The sequence below is a fragment of the Gadus chalcogrammus genome, chromosome 18 (genome assembly GCF_026213295.1).
Source record: "Gadus chalcogrammus isolate NIFS_2021 chromosome 18, NIFS_Gcha_1.0, whole genome shotgun sequence".
Lineage (NCBI taxonomy): Eukaryota > Metazoa > Chordata > Actinopteri > Gadiformes > Gadidae > Gadus > Gadus chalcogrammus.
The window spans coordinates 6111023-6131620 of record NC_079429.1 but is presented as its reverse complement, the minus strand read 5'-3'; the positions used below and the strand labels follow the sequence as shown (position 1 = coordinate 6131620).

Sequence of the window (20598 nt, the reverse complement as noted above, 5' to 3'; positions counted from 1 at the left end):
TGGTTTTGAATACAATGCATTACGTGCGTGTTTGAATATCCTCTTGGACTAAGCAAGTGCAATACACTGGGTGGTGGCGCCCTCTGGTGGTTTGCTAGTGAACAGCTCCTCTTCGGCACATGTCAAATCAAAGATTACAGAAGGCACTTCATTTTCACAGCCACAGAGACAAACGGAAACCGACCTGCAAAGTCAGACCCAGACAAGGAGGGTCAAACCCTCAAAAAATGTGGTTTGATATTTTAACTTGGATAAGTGATCATGTGATGGGAATAAAACGCACAACCTCATATCACTTTTCGAAAAACAAGCTTTCATCACATGTTCGCCGGATCACGTGACATCCGCAATTCTGATTGGCCTTGAGCTTGCATGAGCTGGTACAACGTCCCGTGATTGGCCTAAATCACCTCAGTGAACCAACTCTTCCTTATTGCCTGCAAATGGAACACAACTTCTAATCCGGACGCAGGCTCTCGCTCGGGTGGACGAGGTTCAAAATGCATCCTAGAAAAGACCGCAGTGTTGCGCTGTGTGTTGGGTTAAGTTTCATGTGTTTTATCCTCACAGCGCACTGCAGATTCCCAACTCTGGATCATCTGCAGCCACAGGCGAGCGAGAAGACCCAAGCCAGAGCAGTGATCCAGCTTCTGAAGCGACTGCTGGGGGACAGATCCACTGAGTTTATCATTTCCGTCAACCGGAGCATGTCCAAAGACAGTCTGGATGTGTGTGAGCTCCGGTCGACCAGAAACAATCAGATAGTAGCCACTGGGAGTACTGGGGTGGCCGTGGCTTCTGGTCTTTATAACTACCTGAAATACTTCTGCAACTGCCATGTGTCCTGGTCTGGAGACCAGCTGGACCTCCCTCGTCCTTTGCCCCAAGTCACCGGGGTCCTTCGGATAAACACCAAGCACAGGTATAATAATATAGTGATAAACTGTATTTATATCGCACCTGTAATGCAAACAAATGCAGCTCAAAGTGCAGTAGCCTACAGTAAAGCTTAAAAGAAAAAATGATAAGACACAAAAACCAAAGTAACAGTGGAATGAAAACAAATATAATTAATTAATGCAATGAAATCAGCAGAGAAATCCTCATAGATAAAATGCTAAATAAAAGCTATTAATTTGTCTTATAAAATGCTAGATGTTTAACCGGCGCCCAAATATATTTAGTGACCTTGCCTGACCTCCCTGATCTCCTGTAGTAACATGTTCCACCGTTTAGGTGCAAAATTAATAGAAGCATCCTGACCCTCTCCTGAGTTTTGTTGATAACCTCCAATCAGCCCAGATCCCACCATATCCACAGTGTTCCACAGTGGTAATAAAGTATTCTCTTAACTAGGTCATTTGTAAGTGAATTGGATACATCCCATCTCATTTGACTATTTTAATAGTGATCCAAAAAGTATAAAACTCTTTTTTGGGGGGATAAGAGAGAAAATATAAATCTTAGTTTTACTTCAATGGACTGAAATTGTCGATCAAATTGTTTCAATGGGGCTAGAGGAAGTGTCTTCAGTGTGATATGATTTGTTCCCATGGAAGAAGCCCTTGTGGAGGATAGTTTATGTCAGCCCGTGTTGTGTTCTGCAAGGCAGCAACAGAAGAGGGTTCAACCCCACAAACAAAGCCTTGTCACGCATTGTTTACTGAGCGTAGCGGGGTTGTTGTGGCCGCCGGCCCAACTTAAAAGACCCCTCGAGCGTATCGTTAGCCTCGCATCGCCTCACTCCAGCTATGTCATCATGGCCCAGTCCGCCTGCTAACAACACGCTATACGTCTGTAGGCATGCACTATGCATCTCTCCGCCGCAGTCGTCAAACTCCAAACATTGTGCGGTGATCGAAGGGTTAAACCAATCCATTGCTGCCAAGATGTCTGGTTATTTAACATGGTCTGTGATCCCTCCCTACCCACAGCTTGGGTCAGGCTGTCTGTTCTGACGAAGCTCAAGCATTCCCCTCATGGTTCTCCATTCCATGTTCTATAAAACGGTCATTGCCATGTGTCATCAAGTGCGACATATGAATCACATGAGAGAACAAAGTAGTTTTTTTGACACTATCTGGTAGTGCTGACCTTTTCTTATTTTGTCAAATTATTTCCATGATCTCAAATCTCCGTTTTACACTTTTCTATCTATATTGCAGTGTTTTGTTGTTTTTCCCCTTGATCTCTGAACACTCCCCTCCTCCACCGTCAAGGTTCCGGTACTACCAGAACGTGTGCACCGTCAGCTACTCCTCGGTGTGGTGGGACTGGCCCCGCTGGGAGCGTGAGATCGACTGGATGGCTCTGAACGGGATCAACCTCCCACTGGCCTTCACCGGCCAGGAGGCACTCTGGCAGGAGGTAGGCCCCCCCGTGTCCCCTCGCTCTCACTGATGTACACCTTACCTTCACTCTACAGAGAGCTCCTAGTAGTTGGGCTACATGAAGGGTATAACGCCATGCGTGGTCTAATCTTTAACTGAATCAGCCTCGTTTTAACACTGCTTCCATGTTGTCTTCTGGAGGCGATAGGAGGCTAACTCAATGCAACGCCTTGTACTCTCTTGTACTGAACGGATCAAGTGTACAATGACTGCATAATGCTATGCTAGGATACCAAATTAAACAGTTTTTCGTTTGTTATTGATGAATAACAGTTTCGTAGATTTGTTATTCCAACGTGTTAACTGTATTTCAAACCATCCAGTTTGTTGACCTGTTGTATTTTTTTCAGGTGTACCGGTCGCTTGGTTTGAACCAGACAGAGATCGAAGAGTTCTTCTCTGGCCCGGCGTTCCTGGCCTGGAACCGCATGGGTAACATGTTTGAGTTCGGAGGTCCGTTACCCCAGTCTTGGCATGTCAATAAACTTAACCTCCAGGTAGGACCATTTCTGTTCAATACTTTTCAAAGAAAACATTTCAGCACAACATATTCAATCACTACTGTTGAAGTGATTACATTTTTCATACCATTTTGCTATGGATTTCTATTGAAGCATTTCATAATTGAAATAACTTTCTTTCAGTTTAAAATATTGGAGCGAATGCGGTCTTTCGGAATGATACCGGTCCTTCCAGCATTCTCAGGGAATATTCCAAAAGGAATTCTCAGGTGAGTCCAAAGTATTTCAAACTGCTCATTAAAAAGTTGAATGAGTTGCAAGGATGACCAAGGAGTTACCTGACTTGGGATGTTCATCCTGAAAAGTGGGCTGAGATTTAGGGGCTGCAGGCAATCATACCGCACAAATGGCAAAGAGAATTTATATCTTAACGCATTGCAAATGACTAGACTGTGAAACTACTATGTAAATGAAACACCTTCAGTGACACTGACTGCTAGTATCAGTGCATAATTCATAGGGTTTTACTCAATATATATAATTTGACAAATTAAAATGATTTATTATGCATGAGGGCGTGATAGAAAATCAAGTGGCTTATTGGTACTTTACGCTTCTCAGAAAACGGTTGAAAAGTGAATCAAGGGAACGCTGAACGTTTCTGCAGTTAGTTCCACGTTTGATGTCTCTCATTTAAAAAACCACCACCTCCTCAGCCACCGTCTGGGACCAACCGTTGTCCTCGTTCCCTCTCTCAGGTTGCATCCCAGCGCCAACGTGACCCGGCTGGGACCCTGGGCTCACTTTAACTGCAGCTTCTCCTGCGCCTACATCCTAGACCCACGTGACCCCCTGTTCCTCCAGATCGGCTCCATGTACCTGTCCCAGGTGGTGAAGCAGTTCGGGACGGACCACGTCTACAACACGGACACCTTCAATGAGATGACGCCGCCCTCCTCGGACCCCGAGTATCTGTCGGCGGTCAGTCGCTCCGTCTTTGCCTCCATGACTGCGGGTGAGAAGGATCGGTGTTGCGTCGGGCTGGTGGGAGACAGTGGTGTGATCGTGTGTTTGGCCGACTGATCCTTTTACACGTATGCGTAGGGACAGGTGTTTGACTGAAATCCGATCATTACACTACGATCGCCTGTCGTATTACTGGTTATACGATAGGAATTCAAACAACCTCACACAATGGTTGATGAACTGCACCCACAAATTTGACACATACATTTAAAAGTTGTGAATGGTGTTGTGACAACAATTGAGGCCTGACCCGATGCACGAATGCTTTGCACAGACGACCGGTTCCGGTTCCTCCAGTCTGCCTCCTTCTGTGTTCCACGTCTTCCTCCCTCGCTCAGATCCTGTTTTCCCTCCACAGTTGATCCCCAGGCCATCTGGTTGATGCAGGGCTGGCTGTTCTTCAGCAGCGCCTCCTTCTGGAGGCCCCCCCAGATCAAGGCCCTTCTCCACGGCGTGCCCATCGGACGCATGATCGTGCTGGACCTGTTCGCCGAGACGGAGCCCATCTTCTCCTACACAGAGTCCTTCTACGGGCAGCCCTTCATCTGGTGCATGCTGCACAACTTCGGCGGGAACAGCGGCTTCTTCGGCCAGGTGGAGAGCATCAACTCGGGGCCCTTCCAGGCTCTGTCCTTCCCCAACTCCTCCCTGGTGGGCCTGGGCATCGCACCCGAGGGCATTGAACAGAACCCGGTCATCTACGAGCTGATGAGCGAGCTGGCCTGGCGCAAGGAGCCGGTCAACCTGTCCAAGTGGGTGTCCCTGTACGCCATGCGGCGCTACGGCAGCACGCAGGAGAGCCTGGGCGCGGCCTGGCGGCTGCTGTTCTTCAGCGTGTACAACTGCACCGTTCCCCACTACAGGAACCACAACCACAGCCCGCTGGTCCGCCGGCCGTCGCTGAGGATGAACACGGAGGTCTGGTACAACCGGTCCGACCTGTTCGACGCCTGGAAGCTGCTGGTCGAGGCCGCGCCGCCACTGATGTCCAAGGGGACCTTTCGGCACGACCTGGTGGACATAACGCGGGAGGCCCTGCAGGTGCTGACCTCGGCGTACTACTTGGAGATCGCCGAGTCCTTCCGCAACCAGAAGCTCCCGGAGCTGCTGACGGCGGGCGGAGTGCTGGTCCACGACCTCCTCCCCGAGCTCGACCGCCTGCTGTCCAGCGACGGGAACTTCCTGCTGGGGCCGTGGTTGGAGCAGGCCCAGGCTCTGGCGCTGGGCGAGAAGGAGGCCCGGCTGTATGACATGAACGCCCGCAACCAGATCACGCTTTGGGGGGCCCAGCGGGGAGATCGTGGATTACGCCAGCAAGGAGTGGGGCGGTCTGATGGAGGATTACTACGCCCAGCGCTGGGGCCTGTTCGTCAACACGCTGGTGGACTGTCTGCACACCGGGCTGCCGTTCAAGCAGGAGGCCTTCAACCAGGAGGCGTTTAAGGTGGAGCAGGGCTTTGTGTACAACGGCAGGAAGTATCCCTCGGAACCCACCGGAGACACTTACGAGATCGCACGCAGGATCTTCCTCAAGTACTATCCACAGGCCATGAAGAGGTTATAGCGGGGGACACCGCAACATGTACAGCACCAAGAATGTCTCCCACTTCCTAATTCATTAAACGATTTAAGTGTTTTTATTTTTTTAACTGAAAGTCCTTACTTTTTTTTGGTACTGGCCGATACCAAGTAGGACACATGAGTACTTATAGTAGTTGTCTCCAATGATAAGACGCTGTCATAATCCAACGTTAACTACTACAGACAAGGGTTGTTCGTCAAGGACGCTGTATTGTAAAAGTACCTTTTTTTTTTTTTTTCTTTTTTTTTTCTATTTCCCTGCCATCAGTTAGGGAAATAACCAGTTGTTTGAAGTACAGTTGGTCACTGCCGTCTGCCGTGGTTAGCATTAGCAATACTCCTTGTACTATACGTCATAACACATTACAGGATGTTTAATCAAGCTGCTGTTATTGAAAGAAATAGTTGTCAATTTTATTATCTTAAATTGAGCAAAATATTGATTTGTTTTTTAGGGGATCTAAAGGTTTTTTTCACCCTAGATTAACAAATGGTTAGCCTCATAGCATAATTACCTGAGTCATATTTTTGCCAAATTGTGATATCTAATTGCCTCATTGGCAATTAGATAAGATGAACCTTAGAACAGGATTCAGTCAATTATTCTATGAGGCTAATGAAATGTCACGTAACAGTTGAGATGAGGGCACCCAGGTCAATGTCCCTCTCTGAACCCATAGCGCAGCTACAACAATTTGTTATTCTACCTCAATGATTAAACAAAATCACTGTGACCCAGTAACTGAGAATATTTCCATTTTGGGTCTTAACACACCTAATTTCTAAATTTTTCTTATGTTTTCACTTCCTAGTCATTTCAAAACGTTTTTCTCTCTCTTCCTACCCCATCAACCTCAATGTGTTTAATCATTTAACCGTTCAACCAGTCAAATGTAATTATGAGACGCTTGGCCTTTTCTATTTTGTTTGTGAAATGCATTCGCTTTGACAAACAAGTCGGTATTGCAGATTTCTTTTTTAATTTCTTCATTGAGCAAAACTCATCTGTGCTATTTAATTTTTTCATACTTTGGATTACAACATAAAATAACTTTTATATGATGAAATCCCACATTTAAAAACAGCTGTTTGTGGGACACCTCAGGAAGTTTGTAAATCCGTGTCAATCATTTCCTTGTGAACCAGTTCTTGTTTGTAATGTCTTTTCATACTGTCTGCTCCTTGAAAGAGCATTAATTAAAGCGTGCCATTTGTTAAACTGATCCAAATAAATCAACCGGGATACATTATCTTCCGAAGATACTTTTTCATGAAAGGACAATAATTAAGGCATACTGAAAAGAAGAAAAAAAGATCAACATTTTTAGATCTAGTTCTGTGGGGGCCTGTAAAACTAAATGTGTGGATTACCAAAACATTGCATAAAGCTGCCAGGGCCCTACTTCCGAGTTTCTGAATTAATTGAGATACCGGTAGAACTGGTTTGAAACCAAAAGGCACAGGATCTGCTGAAATCGTCATTGTTGCAACAAGAAGAGCCAAGGATGTCTGTGTGTGGCATTACTAAACAGACATGGATTTGCATTAGGTTAAGGTTAAATACCATCACGGTGATTGTCTTTTTTTGTAGGGTTTAACAATTTAACACATTTACATTAAGAAATTATTTGGAGTTTCAAAAATGATGTATTTTGGTTTCTTCAATGGTATACTGGCAGTTTCTTATCCTTTTTAGCCCAGTTCTATCAGAGTCTAGAGTCAAAGATATTGAAAGGAAGAAGATATGTTTCTAACATAAATGGATGAATGGCAGGGTTAGGCTGGATCATATGAAGTGACTGAAGGAGCCATCGTCTGGAATTGTATTTATTAACAGACATATAAGACATATTGTTCCCCAATATAACTGGCAAAGGAAACCTCCCCTATATTTCAAAACATTTATTCCATAATATTGAAATCATCACTGCAGCTCTGTATTACAATGATAGCATAATGTAATGAGAATTAAAAACATACGCTCACTTGGTACACCAGATCAATCTCAATCACCTTTACCAACCAACCAATATATTTTCACTCAAACAAAACAAATGAGACAATCTCTATGCAACCATTCGTTCAGATACATACAGAAACATGTGTTATGTGGGGTCAATGCATTAATAGTTGTTGTCAATGTTCCTATGTCAGATTGGATGGAATGCAGCCATCTCCATTGAGATCTGTTTGTATGCGACGTTCGTCCAAAAGCCTAAACCTTGATGGCCGCATTCCATCAAGTCGTCTCGTCTACACTAGCTATGAGGACAGGTCCGTCATTACCACACCTTCCAACTTTGTCCCGACTACAGAAGAGGAAAAGGACCGTTTCATTCATGTGTTTATAGCGACGTTAACTGAATTAACATGGGCTATTTAATTAGTCTCTAGTGCCTCACAGAATATCGCTGTGAATCAAATGAGCAAAGTCATTCCTTTCCAGCCTCCCCTAAAAACGAGATAGGTATACTCTTTTCCGACGACATAAACAGCTAATACATATAAAACAATTATCTTTACTAGCTGTTTAGGTCATGGAATTGTTTTAGTTAAAAAGCAAGGCCAACTTTGTTCAAAGTTTTGTTAAAAGGTGTAAACAAGTCATTTTTAGAGTCTTTGCCTCGGCAGCCTCAGTGGTCCTAAACGCCTCAGAAGCCTTCTGCCTTCTGCGGCGTCGCCTGGTGGTGCCTCGCTCTACGCCCCCAGTGACTCCATCCACGTCCCTTACATGTGCAAAAAAACTAGTAGCATCTCAGACTCTGACGCCCCGGCTCTTTATTCTCAGGTATTATGATTAGGGTTTAACTCACGCGAGTAAGATACCAGTCCGAGTAAAGGTGCATTCATATATACATTACTCTTGCCATTAAGGTGGGCCCTCTGCCGGGGTCCTTTGGTTAGGGGACAAGAAAATAAACACATCATGTACAATATATCAGGGGACTAGCTGGTCCCCTCTCTCTCTCTCTCTCTCTCTCTCTCTCTCTATGGCCAGTCGGTCTGTACGTCTGTCGGTCAGTCATTCGGCTGGGCTTGATGTTTATATTGTAAGGGATCGATTATATTTCATGTTTCCCTTTTATCCGCTCAGTTTACTGAACAGGAATCGATGAGGTTGTCGTATTAAGTAGGTATTATATTATGGGTTGAGGGAGGGGTTGGGGTTGTACAAGCGAGCGTGTGATTAAACACGATTCACATATGTTGGTAACAAAACCTGCCCGACAACACGCAGCCCTCATATGCTTTCACACAGTCGGACATGATACACAGTCAGACGTTTCTTGCATAAAAAAAAAAAATTGCATTTTGCTCAAATGAATCAATGGTGAAGGATCCTAATCCGACTCGTGGGACTCAATGCCCTGAATGAAAATGCTGGATAGTGTTGCTGCTGGGGTGCATCGATACAGCCTTACCACTAGAGACACAGGAGGAGTATATGAGCACAGCTGCCAGGATGATTACATTTCAGTATTTATAATCAAAGACAACTTGAGGAAAAACAGCAACAGAAATAAGGCAGTGGTACAAAAAAAAAAATATAGAATTAAAAGTCATTCTTCCCCCACCAAACTCTTGTAAACATTTCAACAGATGCCAAAAAGCTTCCTCTGAACACTTCCAATATGCATCAAGTTAGTTTTTATCGACAAGGATATGAGATCATATATTCTCTAGTTCAGGTTACAGAGTTAATTAAGCAATTAAATATGTATTTACCTCGCAAATATTGATTTCTATATAATGTACCTCTCATCTATTACAAGCTACAAGTGACATGTTAAAATCAAGACAGTTTATCCGGGCCAAAATGAGCGGGGACGAATAAAATAGAAATAGTAAATTAATTATTATTGCCCGATTAAAATATACAATTTTAGCCTGCTACAATGGAAATGTTAATGATCATCAAAACAAAATAATAATTGAGCTTAAGCTCAAAATAACTAAATTACTAATATAGCATTGCCTGCAGTGAATAATCTACTTTTGCTTTGATTTGACGTAAACAGCGCTGTAGCATTCTGTTCCTCAACGGCCACCAACAGAGCAGATTCGTCTGAACAATCATACAGTCCTCATCATCGTTCCATGGTCCCGTAACACATGGTTCTGTAACACATGGTCCCGTAACACATGGTTCCATAATGAAACCTTTTTCCCCCCATTGTCATATCACATGGATGGGTTTAACCGGGTAATTGACAAACTATATTCTTATTTCTTCCAACTACGTCAAATCAGGTAACAGTGGTAACTTATAACTAATGAAATAGAAAGTGGCCTCATTTTTTTTGCATGAAAAAGGGAATTAAAAAAAAAGGGAATTAAAACGGTTTTCACATGACAATGTCACATCATATTGATCAAACAAGGTCTGAGATTGGGGTGAATAAAATGAAAAAATGTCATGGTCTTCGGAAAGGACAGGTCATTTGGCAGCAACAATGAAGAAAAAACATTTAAATAGCTAAAAGAACATGTCATGAGAACAGTGGAATCATCACTAAAAATCATGAGGTCATCAAACCGAGATCAGGGGTTTCAACGAAGCGCAATGAGTCCACAAATTGTTTATAAAAATGTTGTTTGGAATAGTATATGCAGATCAGATGAGAATCATGTTGTTAAACATCGCGATATTGACAATATTAATTTTGATTACAGTAATTATTTTACCTGAGTTAGATACCTGTAGTCGTTTGAAACAACTAAAACATAAAATAAGAGAAACTGAGAAAGAGATGCATGGAAACTATGACCAGCAGTCCCTTCTCCACTGGTCATGTGAAGCTCAACGCTTTTACAGCATGGGCCGGTAAGACTTATTAAAGCATGCTCTCTCAAAATAAACTAAAACGTCCATTTGACTACCTCAATATAAACTAGTCTCATCGTGTTGAAGGAGTTAATGGTTAGGCATGTCCCTCAGCCAAGTAGACGAGCCTGTAAACTTTGAAATTGTGATTCAGGTTGTTGTTTTTTTAACGTCAACATTTTAACACCACAAAAAGGAGGTGGAAATAAAAACCGACCGGTTAACTAGCCTATCGTTCCACCGAGTCGGCAGTGGACTCCCCCCCGAGTTGAGTTCTCTCGGGTGCGCCTCAGAACACATCTGAGCGTGTGCGAGAGACAACAAGCCCTTCGACCGTTCTGCCAGTTATGTTCCAAGGGGGGGCGGGACTACAAATGCCTTAAAAGGACGTGGTCATGGACACAACAAACCTTCATACAGTACAGTGCAAGTCAATGTTTGTTTCACAAAAACAAAAAAAAGGGAGAGACTGGCTCTGGTGGAGTTTCACTCCGTTTACAAAGGGGGGGGGGGGGAGACACGAGACAAAAACATCCGCACACACAGATGCACGCGACCAGGCAGTTAATGCGTGAGATGATGGTGACGACGACGACGACGACGACAACGTAGGCGACCGCTGCGTTGCCATGGTGATTGGATGGCGAGTTGAATACTCTGGTTCTTTTATTACTCTATACTACATCTAGTCCGCCGGGGGGGGATGAGAGTGTTGTGGCGAGAGATCGAGGAACCAACACTAAATATTAAAGTAGCGTAGTTATGACATATGGTGTGTGGGAGCAGCTGCCAAAGGGCCAGAGAGGAGATGATACAAGGTTAGAGAGAGGGGAGGGGGGGAGGTAGGGGGTATCTAAGGGGGGGGGAGGGAGAGGTCCTAGGAGGCATCGTCATGGATCTCCTCCAGCACGGCCAACAAGTGCTTCAGGCCGTAGATGTAGCCATGGTCCTGGCTGTCGCTGGGAAACACGTGGGCAAAGTCTATCATCCTCACCTCCACCTCCCCTCCCTTCCCCCCCGTCGGCCCCGTGTCCCTCCTCCCCCCGCCGCCTCCCCCTCCCCCCTCCGTCTCACCTCCATCGCTCGCTGCTCGCCGCTCCGCGTCCGCTTGCATCAGGACCACCCCGTTGCCGTTGGGCTGGAGCTGGATGTCCCCGCCCGCCGGGTCCGTCGCGGCCGGGGGAGCGGCGGGGGGGGCGGCGGCCATGGGCACGCCGCCGCCCCCGCCCCCGCCGTGGTTGCCGCGGCGATGCGCCTTGGCGGCGTGGCGGTAATGCTGCGCGGCTTTCCTTTGGTTGTCGTACTGGTGGGCCAGGCTGAAGCCCGTAGTCCAGCCCTGGATGTTGTTATTGTTGTACTCGGACATTTCCTTCAGCACCCCCGAGTCCGACCTCCCCTCGTCCCGCCCCCCGCCCGTCGAGACCCCCGTGTCCCGGACGTCCCGGTCCTCCGCCGCCACCTCCGTCCCGGGCGCGGCCACGGGGGACAATGTGGGGGGGGAGGAGGGGGGGGAGGAGGGGGAAGGGTGGCCCTCGTACACGAAGAGCAGGGAGCTGGCGTAGAAGACCAGCTGCCTCTGGGACTGGAACCAGGCCAGGATGCGCCGCACGCGCCTCACGCTGGCCGACACCGCGTCCAGACGCAGCCCCGCGCCGTTGTGGAAGAACTTGGAGAGGCCTGGGGGGGGGGGGGCACAAGGGACACGTTGGCAAACATACGTCTCTCACGAGGAAGGAAGTACCACAGCGTCGAGGATTAGGATTCAGATGGAGGAGCGGCCGCTTTGAGGTCACACACCCGTGTGCACGCGCATGGAGAGGAGTGCGTTCAGCTTAGCGTTCTAATAAGTTAAAGATAAACTGATGGAGTCTAAGGGTGCGTGCATACCTGGTTCGTATGGATATTGAATTATGATTGTATTTAAAACCGTAGCTTCAAGTGGGACCTCATGACAGAAAGCCGTTAGTGAGGCTGGCTTTCATAGAGACGGACTTCCTGTCTCTTTCGTACTCCAGGTCAGACCAGCAGGTACGTACCTTCTTTGACAGTGTCCTTCACCAGTCCCCTCCCATAGTGCTGGTCGTACGTCTCAAAACTGTCATCGCACACCTTGTAAACCTGACGGAAAACATAAAGAACATTAAGAACGGGATAATAATCATAACATTTACAGCTGATAAATGATCGCCGTCTTCCATTCATGAGCAAACATAGACTGGAACATTGTCTCCATCTACTGGGGACATAAATACAACATGTTCTAATAAAGTTACTCCCCCAACACGTTCTAGTAAAGTTACTCCCCCAACAAGTTCGAGTCGGGTTACTCCCCCAACACATTCCAGGAGAGTTGGAGGACACCTCAAACCATCACTTCTTAATAGAGTTACTTCCCCTGGTAGAATTACTTCCTGTAAGAGAGATACCTCAATCCAACCCTCTCTAGTAGAGTGACTTCCTCTGTAGGACTAGTTACTTTCACCAACACATTGTAGCAGAGTTACATCCAACACACAACACATGCTTGTGTTGTGTGTATAGCTCCATCCAAAAAGGCTTTGTTAGGGGGGGGGCAAAAACACAACAGGCTAACAACGACCAATCCACTTGACACTCGTAGCTTTCCGGACGTCAGAACGACAACCATTTCACAATTGACCTTGACCTCTTTGACATCACACATGGGAGGGCCACCCAGATGCATGATGGGTAGCTGAGCCTACCTGTTGGTTCAGTCAACTAGGTAAACTGGTAGCTTAATCTGTCTATCATTAATTTGGGCGGACGCGCCCATGTGTGACGTCACCAGAGGGTTAATTATAAAACAAAACTGCTCACTGTTAGTAACAGTGTATCGTGTCCTTATGCTCGTAAAACTCCTTAACTACAATCTACATCTTATTTAATGCACCCTTTCACGATCCTTATACTTTGACCTCAACTTTGCGTCAGAAATTCTCGTGGATCATTTCTTTATCATTGGAACCCCTATGGGATCGGGTTAAAGACTAATCCCTGAATGAAGCATTGTTTATCGAGCACCAATACAAGCCCCTGTTGCTCAACAGCCACAGACACCAAGGGTCTAGATTGACACCGCGGAACCAAGCCCCTTATTTACGATATGTTGGCAGAGGGTGTGGACCAAAGTTTCAACAAAAACTGCCATTTACACAGCTCTGAATGACCGCATGACAAAGGATCTGGATACAAGACAAACATGTTCAGCCCTTTCCAAGGACACTGGTGCGCTGGCTAGTTCAACGCATCGCTGCAAGCTCTCTGCACAAAAGGTCATTGTAATGTCAACAAGAGCGGAGAAAATGGCCGTAGAATGAAACAAACACATTTGAGAGTACGGTAACACATTTTAGTGTATGTTACACATTTTAGTTTACGGTAACACACTGTAGTGTTTGGTAACACACTTTAGTGTACGGTAACACACAATAGTTTACGGTAACACACAGTAGTGTACGGTAACACACAGTAGTCTACGTTAACACACAGTGGTGTACGGTAACACACTAGTGTACGGTCACACACCGTAGTGTATTTATCACACGGCCTACAGAGCGGTGGCTATAAACAAGTTTCCTAACTTGTCAACTTCCTGTTCTTGAATTTCTTTTGTGTTTTACTGATGACATTCATATTGGTGTCAAAATCGATTCAAAGCACTAAAGAACTCCATTAGAAACAGATGAAGAACAACTCAAAATTATAACAAAACTATTCGAGTTGTGGCCCTGACTTATGGTGTGTGTGTGTGTGTGTGCGCGTGTGTGTGTGTGTGTGTGTGTGTTTGAGGAATGAAACAAGAACAAGTGGATGCTATGCTTGGTACTGTGTGGCCACAGTGTTCAGCTGAAGAGGAACACATGACTCCACCGCAGGTAAATATTAACCTACCTGAAATCCATACCTCCCACCTGGGGATGTGTTTTCATTGTGTCGCAACACATTAGGTGACATTTAGCTCTGAGAATTTGCTTATGGTTCAGAACGGTGTTGCAATACAGATTACGTGTGTGATTTATGACATCTGAAAGAATGTGTGTCCGGTTCACAAGTGATCTGACTGCTTTGTTCCATATTGATGTGTCGAATTAGCTTTAGGTATAGCTGCGGGGATTACCAATACCATTTCCGCCCACAAGGCTGAAATTGACGTTATGGAGAACTTTTTCTCAAGATGATCATCTTTGCAGCCAACCTTGTTTAAACTCAATGCAGCTTCGGTACCGGCCTGTGTTAGTCAAGGCCAGTGGGGTCTGTGTTTAGAAGGGAGTTCAGATCCACCCATCTTGGTTTTCTGACTCATCCCACACAATGTTTGCCTTGCTGCTATCTGCATAAAATCTTGGAGGGGCCAGTGTCGGGAAATTAGTTTGTTGGGGCCTGCGTTTCTGTTTCCTCCGCAATCAGGTTGTCATATATTAACTCGATCATTCTGTCAAGTACTTTTCAGCCCACGTTTACAAAACAGATCCAACATGGGATTCCAACAGTGTCATCACAAAAAGTTAATGAACTACAAATGTCTCCATGTGCGGGGGCGATGGGGACTACATTTCCCACTCACCCTCATGCCAAGGAGCAGGAAGCCGATGTCCTCCATCAGCGGGTACTTCCAGATCTGCATCTCTCTCTTCTCCTGCGAGGCGAAGGGGTCATAGCTCTGCTGGCCCAGCTTCACGTCCATGATGCACGGCTTGGTGAAGCGCCGCGTCACGTCCTCCAGCTTCAGGTAAAGGTCTGAATCCCACAGCGAGAGAGGCGGCGAGGGCGAGAGAGACAGAAAGAGGGCAAGAGAGAAAGAGGCCAAGAGAGAGAGAGAGAGAGACAGAGAAAGGGCGAGAGAGCAAGAGGGCAAGAGAGCGAGGGGCAAGAGAGAGAGGGCAAGAGAGCGAGAGCGAGAGCGAGCGCTTGTTTTACATATTGTATGATGTTGTTGTATTGTATGTGTTTGTCCCTTATCCGTCAGGGACAATGCAAAGATCGTTATGACTTGAAAACCTGACAGATGTACTGAACGTAGGGTTTCTAGCCTAGCTTCGAGGCTTTGCTACTTTAAAAAAATGACACAAAACTAAACATTATGTATAAGGGGAAATACCACACAGCTAGGTGGAGATGTTGTTTCATGGTACACATATGAAAGAGGAATTGGTGTTTAGCACATAGTTATAGATTTTGGAATAAGCTAATTGCAACCATCAACAAAGAAAATAACCTAGACTAAAAGTTGGTTTGTTTTGGGACATTTCACACTTTAGATGGGACACACGCATCAAACACACACACAAACACACAGTGTTACCGTTAGGGCTGTCTTGGGAGCAGCAGGTGCCGTAGTATTTTGGCAGGTGATTCTGGAGCTCCAGCATACACGGATCATAACAATCCTTAGCATACACCTGGGGAAAACACACACACACACACACACACACACACACACACACACACACACACACACACACACACACACACACACACACACACACACACACACACACACACACACACACACACACACACACACACACACACACACACACACACACACACACAGTGTCAGTTCTGCGTTTTTCCTTTATAGAGTGACTTTGCTTTGCCAGAGACTGAATTGGAGATTGGACAGTGACGACCTATAAAGCTAAAAAAAGAAGCAGAAATAAAGACTAGAGGAGCAGCTTCTCCTACATTGTTCTGAAGCCACGCTTTAACACCCCTGCATGTTGGCATGCAAAGTCAAAATTACCATGAAGGGTACAGATCGACTTACAAGTTGCTAGGACCTGGGGGAGGAAGAACTAGACCGTGACACAGCTATGCTAAATATCTTTGAACCGGTTTGCTAGTCTTAGTCAGTATTCAGGATAATCATGGTATTCAGTGGCTTAGACAGCAGGGGAGTTCAAATAGTTGCATCCATAGGATTCAACTATTGGACATGATAAGTCATTGATTGTCTTCCATTGGCAACCACATATAGTATAGTCATGCGTTGCCAAGTTATAAATCTACAACTTATGAAGCTATAAATCCTTATTTCAGAGATTACTTTTTTTCGGCCCTAATGACATTATTGATATTTTGTGAAACTCTTTTGGATTATTGACCTAGTAAAAACGATCTAGCGGAAACTTGCACTACTAAATAAGCTGGTGGATTATTGCACCATCCTTTCTTGCCTATGGTCTAAGAAGGGGGCATGGTGAAATCACTTTTTTCGCTCCCAGCCAATACAATACCAGCTGCCAGCAGAGAAAAGTGCGTGTTGTTCTGTAGATCCGGGGTGCTGCTGAGGCAGACCGACCCGCTAAGCCCTGAAGCAACACGCAGTAGCAACGCTCCGCCTGTTGTCTGTGACGTGTGGTACAACGCCAATGTGCATACCACGCATACATGCGGGTGCATCCTATGGGGGAACTGCGAGTGTAGCAATGTGCCATCAGGTCGTTTAACAAGCGGTATGCAGGAACCTGTACTAGGCGTGTAAAAGGTGTGTTTTGAACGTATAAACACGTGTATAAAGTTTGGTTCTTTGTGTGTACCACTGTGTTCTTGCACGGGTGTTAATACATTATGTTTGCTAGGGCGAATAAATCAAACAATTTGTGATGCATTAATGCACAGTCACACACATAGTGATTTAAAACCGTTGCATATCACTAGTAGACAGAGTCCACCTAACCCCACCCCTGCTGTGCATGTGTGCGTGTGCGTGTGTGAGACTTTGTTTCCATTACCTTGGTGTAAAACTGCATCTCTCGTGGACCCCTTGGTGGCGGCTGAAGCTGTTTCAAGACGGTTCCATCCGGGTGCTGTAAAATACCTGCCGCCAAAACAGGGATAAACATTAGGCAAATCATTTTAAAAAGACACGTCTACGCGTGTGCGTGCGTGTTTACATGTGATAGCATACACACACAGCATGGCTTTAACTGCACATTCCCTACGTGACATCTAGGACTCGATGAAGTGTTAAATCCACGGCCTATTGCTCACAGCCATTCATCTCATTAATCAATCCATCGCTGAGACGATTCCATTATGCTTAAAGCAAAATACAACAACTCAACACCCATGAGCCATCATGGACCTGTGGATTACTTCCCCTTCCTTCCCCACATGTGCAGGTAGACGTGATCGGTCCTAGCACCCCAGAGCATCACATCATAGTGCGGTACATCGGTAGTGACACATCGATAAACCTTAAAAACAAAACTGCAAGCACGTGTGATCTGAATCTTTACACGGTAACACAGCAGACCTTCGAAATGGGTTTGCAGTCAATCCGAACAGGTAAAGCCTTTAGTGTGAATTTAGGCTTGACCATGGGGTGTGACTGGACTCCAGATAGCAGCGTTCAATACAATACATCGTCTTTTCAGCTTAATATTCCTGACGCTGTCGTTGGGACGAGAGTAGCCGAGGTAGAGGACGGAGACGGCCCTGAGGGATTACAAATGTACGCTGTTCTGCTGTTATATAATGCCCACAACATTATCACAGAGAACTTCCTATTGCCGCGACCACTGTCAGGCTAAAGTGGGATCCATGCCCCGTTTCCAGCAACACTTTCCCCACACCGTGGAAACAAGATCTCTGTCTTCTCTTCCCTCTATCACTTGGACAGACTTTTATCAATTTGTGTGCATGTGTGTGCGTGTGAGATGAAAAGAGAATGACTCATTAGGGATTGTATAGCACACCCATGTTTCAATACTTTATTTGCATTCTTTGGCAACTTGCATGCAGTTCACCTTGAGGAGTAGGGTTACAGGTGGCCCCATAAATCGGGATTAACGATCGGGGAGCAAACATAGGGTGAGCCCGGACTGGTCAATCTCGCGGGGGCAGTGGTATCGCGGCCGTATTTCGTGAGGAGAGCCATCTGGCCACAACTGGTTAGACTGAACCCACTGGTTCAACTGATCCCAACCCTCCAACACAAACAGTAACCTGGTACGCAGCCAGCCTATCTGGTATTCACACCAGGGCAACCGTTCAGATGACTTTGACATTAAAACACGTTCAATTCAACCGGGTAACGGTTGCTTTCCACACTATTGCATTTACAAAGCATTTATTATACTGTTAGTCTTTTGAGCTGCTGAGTGAGACAGTTGAGCAGCCAAGCATTTATTTTAAGATGCAACCCTGAATTAATTCACCTAACAAATGATCAAATTCGACCCCCTATTGGCTGGTGGTAGGTGTTCATTTTGGACCAGTGAAATGTTGGCAAATCAGTATTTTTGAAAATCAGATTTCAAACGGTTCCAACAGAATCTGCGTTCAAGGCAAATCAGGTCTGGGATGGTGACATCAGGCCATGACCATATAGGGAGGCATATCCGTCCGACGTTTCGGCGGCTCGCTTGCTTATCCGTCAGTGAATAATTGTGCGTCTCCCACATCCTTAACTTTGAACTCTAAAACTTCACAATTTCGTATAGGCAATACCTAAACATCACCTTTTCTAATGTTATATTGAATCTTACTCCTTAACAAATTCAACTGACATCATGACTGCATCTTGAGCTATGTAAATAATGTATAGAGACAGTCATTTATAATAATTCCCTTGTCCTGGGCTCGTCTATTGATACATCTGATCAACCATACTGGGTTCTGAACTCTCCCAGTTGAGGTCTACTGATCAGGAACTAAGAACTTCATCCTCAGCATTAGGGAGCAGCAATTCCTCAATTGATGCAGGGCTTTTCGCCTATATTTAGAAACGGAAAGCAACAGGCAGGTGCTTACTGACTATAACAACATCACAACTGGATAATTTAAACCAACCTACCAACTGGGCAAGTGTTGGAATAGGAACATAAACGTGCGTGCGATATCGGTTGTTCAGAAAGACAACTCGGTGTGACAGTGGAGGTGTGGAACGTTAATGTATCTTCTCAGCAAAAGTTACTGATTGACCAGGTGTATACCGACCAGGGTGAGCTTTGTACCGGCATCCAATCAATGTCAAACATGATATCATTGCATTGGAAGTGGCTCCGGGAGGAGTCGATGAATGGCATTAAAAGAAAGAACACGTCAAATCATACAAGTTTGTGTAGTTATTAGAATGCCCTGGATCCAATGTGAAAACGACAGGCGAGGAGGGCGTAGGGACATGGCAGGTGCCATGGAGGATGCTGTTCTGGTTTGGAGAGATCATCTGAGCTGGTGGCTCAGTGTGTTCACTCACCTACTTTGTCCACGCCATACTTGTGACCCGCCACCTGATGGGACAGCGGCACGCAGCCGCTGAGGTGCGACGGGCCCTGAGGGAGACCCGTCTCCTCCACCGGGGGTCCTGAAGAGGGACGCGGGCTGAGATTTACCCCAAGTGTCGGGCTAGAGTTTAGTTCCAGTCTGCCCAGGGATAAAGACGAATCCATGCTGGCCTAAAGGTGGCTTTATGGCGTTCATGCAAAATATAGCCTTCACCCAACAAAAAATAAAAAAAATAAAAAATAATTGCAACTGTGGAACTTTGTGGATTCACATATTGCTTTTAGGTAAGAGAATCAACCACAAGGTAGTTGTCTAAGTTCTCGTCCAGCAGTCGAGGAGCCTTCATGGGTTCCCTCCGGGTCCGAAGCACAGACCCACGGTGTGTGTGTTGAGCGACGGGGAGCCCACCGATTCGACCCCGGTGAGAGCGGCGAGGGAGGACATCCAAAGCAATGCTGATTCAATGATTCTCATATCTTGAACAGCAGCATAAATACACGGTAGCCACATCCCACTTCCTCGCTTTTAAGAGCCGTAAACACCCCTCTCCCTTCATACTCAGTGGAGATCTGCCCAGCTCACGCTTGATGACACGGATATCCTGGCAGTCATTAGTGGAAACAGGGGAGATTACCTTCCAATCACTGTCCGAAACGCAAGCAACTTTATTTATTCCAGTTTCGATGGCTATCTCGAGCATTATCACATCAGGCACCGAGAGTCCCGAACCCCCCCGAGTGTCCCCGAGTCTCCCAACTGTTCCTCCCGACTCTCATGACATCAGTCTGTCGTGCACCGTTAATCCTCGAGCGCTGTGCGTTAAAAATACGATGTAAAGTGTGCGTTGTCATGTTCAAAACCATCACAAAATACCATGTTGGCAGAACGGAGGTCAATGGCTGTAGACGTAACGAGCTGAGCCTCCTACACTTGCGACACGCTGTTTCGACACTGTCGTAAAAGTCGATCATTTATGGCAAATATTAATTCGATACATCACGTGACGTCACGTCCATGTACTCTGCACTTTTATGCAAATTAAAGTATCCATTCAATCTTTATC

At 45.8% G+C, this 20598-nt stretch overlaps 2 protein-coding genes across 2 annotated transcripts; one reads left to right on the top strand and one right to left on the bottom strand.

Annotated features, from left to right (window-relative positions):
* Positions 1-411: 411 nt before the first annotated feature.
* On the top strand, positions 412-7543 carry LOC130371444 (alpha-N-acetylglucosaminidase-like). Its single transcript, XM_056577220.1, is given in 7 exon segments — positions 412-922; positions 2220-2367; positions 2741-2887; positions 3035-3120; positions 3610-3866; positions 4236-5158; positions 5160-7543. Coding segments are annotated over 7 exon segments (2265 nt in total). The 5' UTR covers positions 412-500; the 3' UTR covers positions 5442-7543.
* LOC130371769 (inositol polyphosphate multikinase-like) lies at positions 5542-20501 on the bottom strand. Its single transcript, XM_056577630.1, has 6 exons — positions 19507-20501; positions 17039-17124; positions 15607-15703; positions 14869-15041; positions 12320-12401; positions 5542-11960 (listed from the first exon to the last, which is right to left on the bottom strand). Exons 1-6 carry the CDS (start codon positions 19697-19699, stop codon positions 11161-11163), a joined length of 1431 nt encoding a protein of 476 aa, XP_056433605.1. The 5' UTR covers positions 19700-20501; the 3' UTR covers positions 5542-11160.
* Positions 20502-20598: the final 97 nt, after the last annotated feature.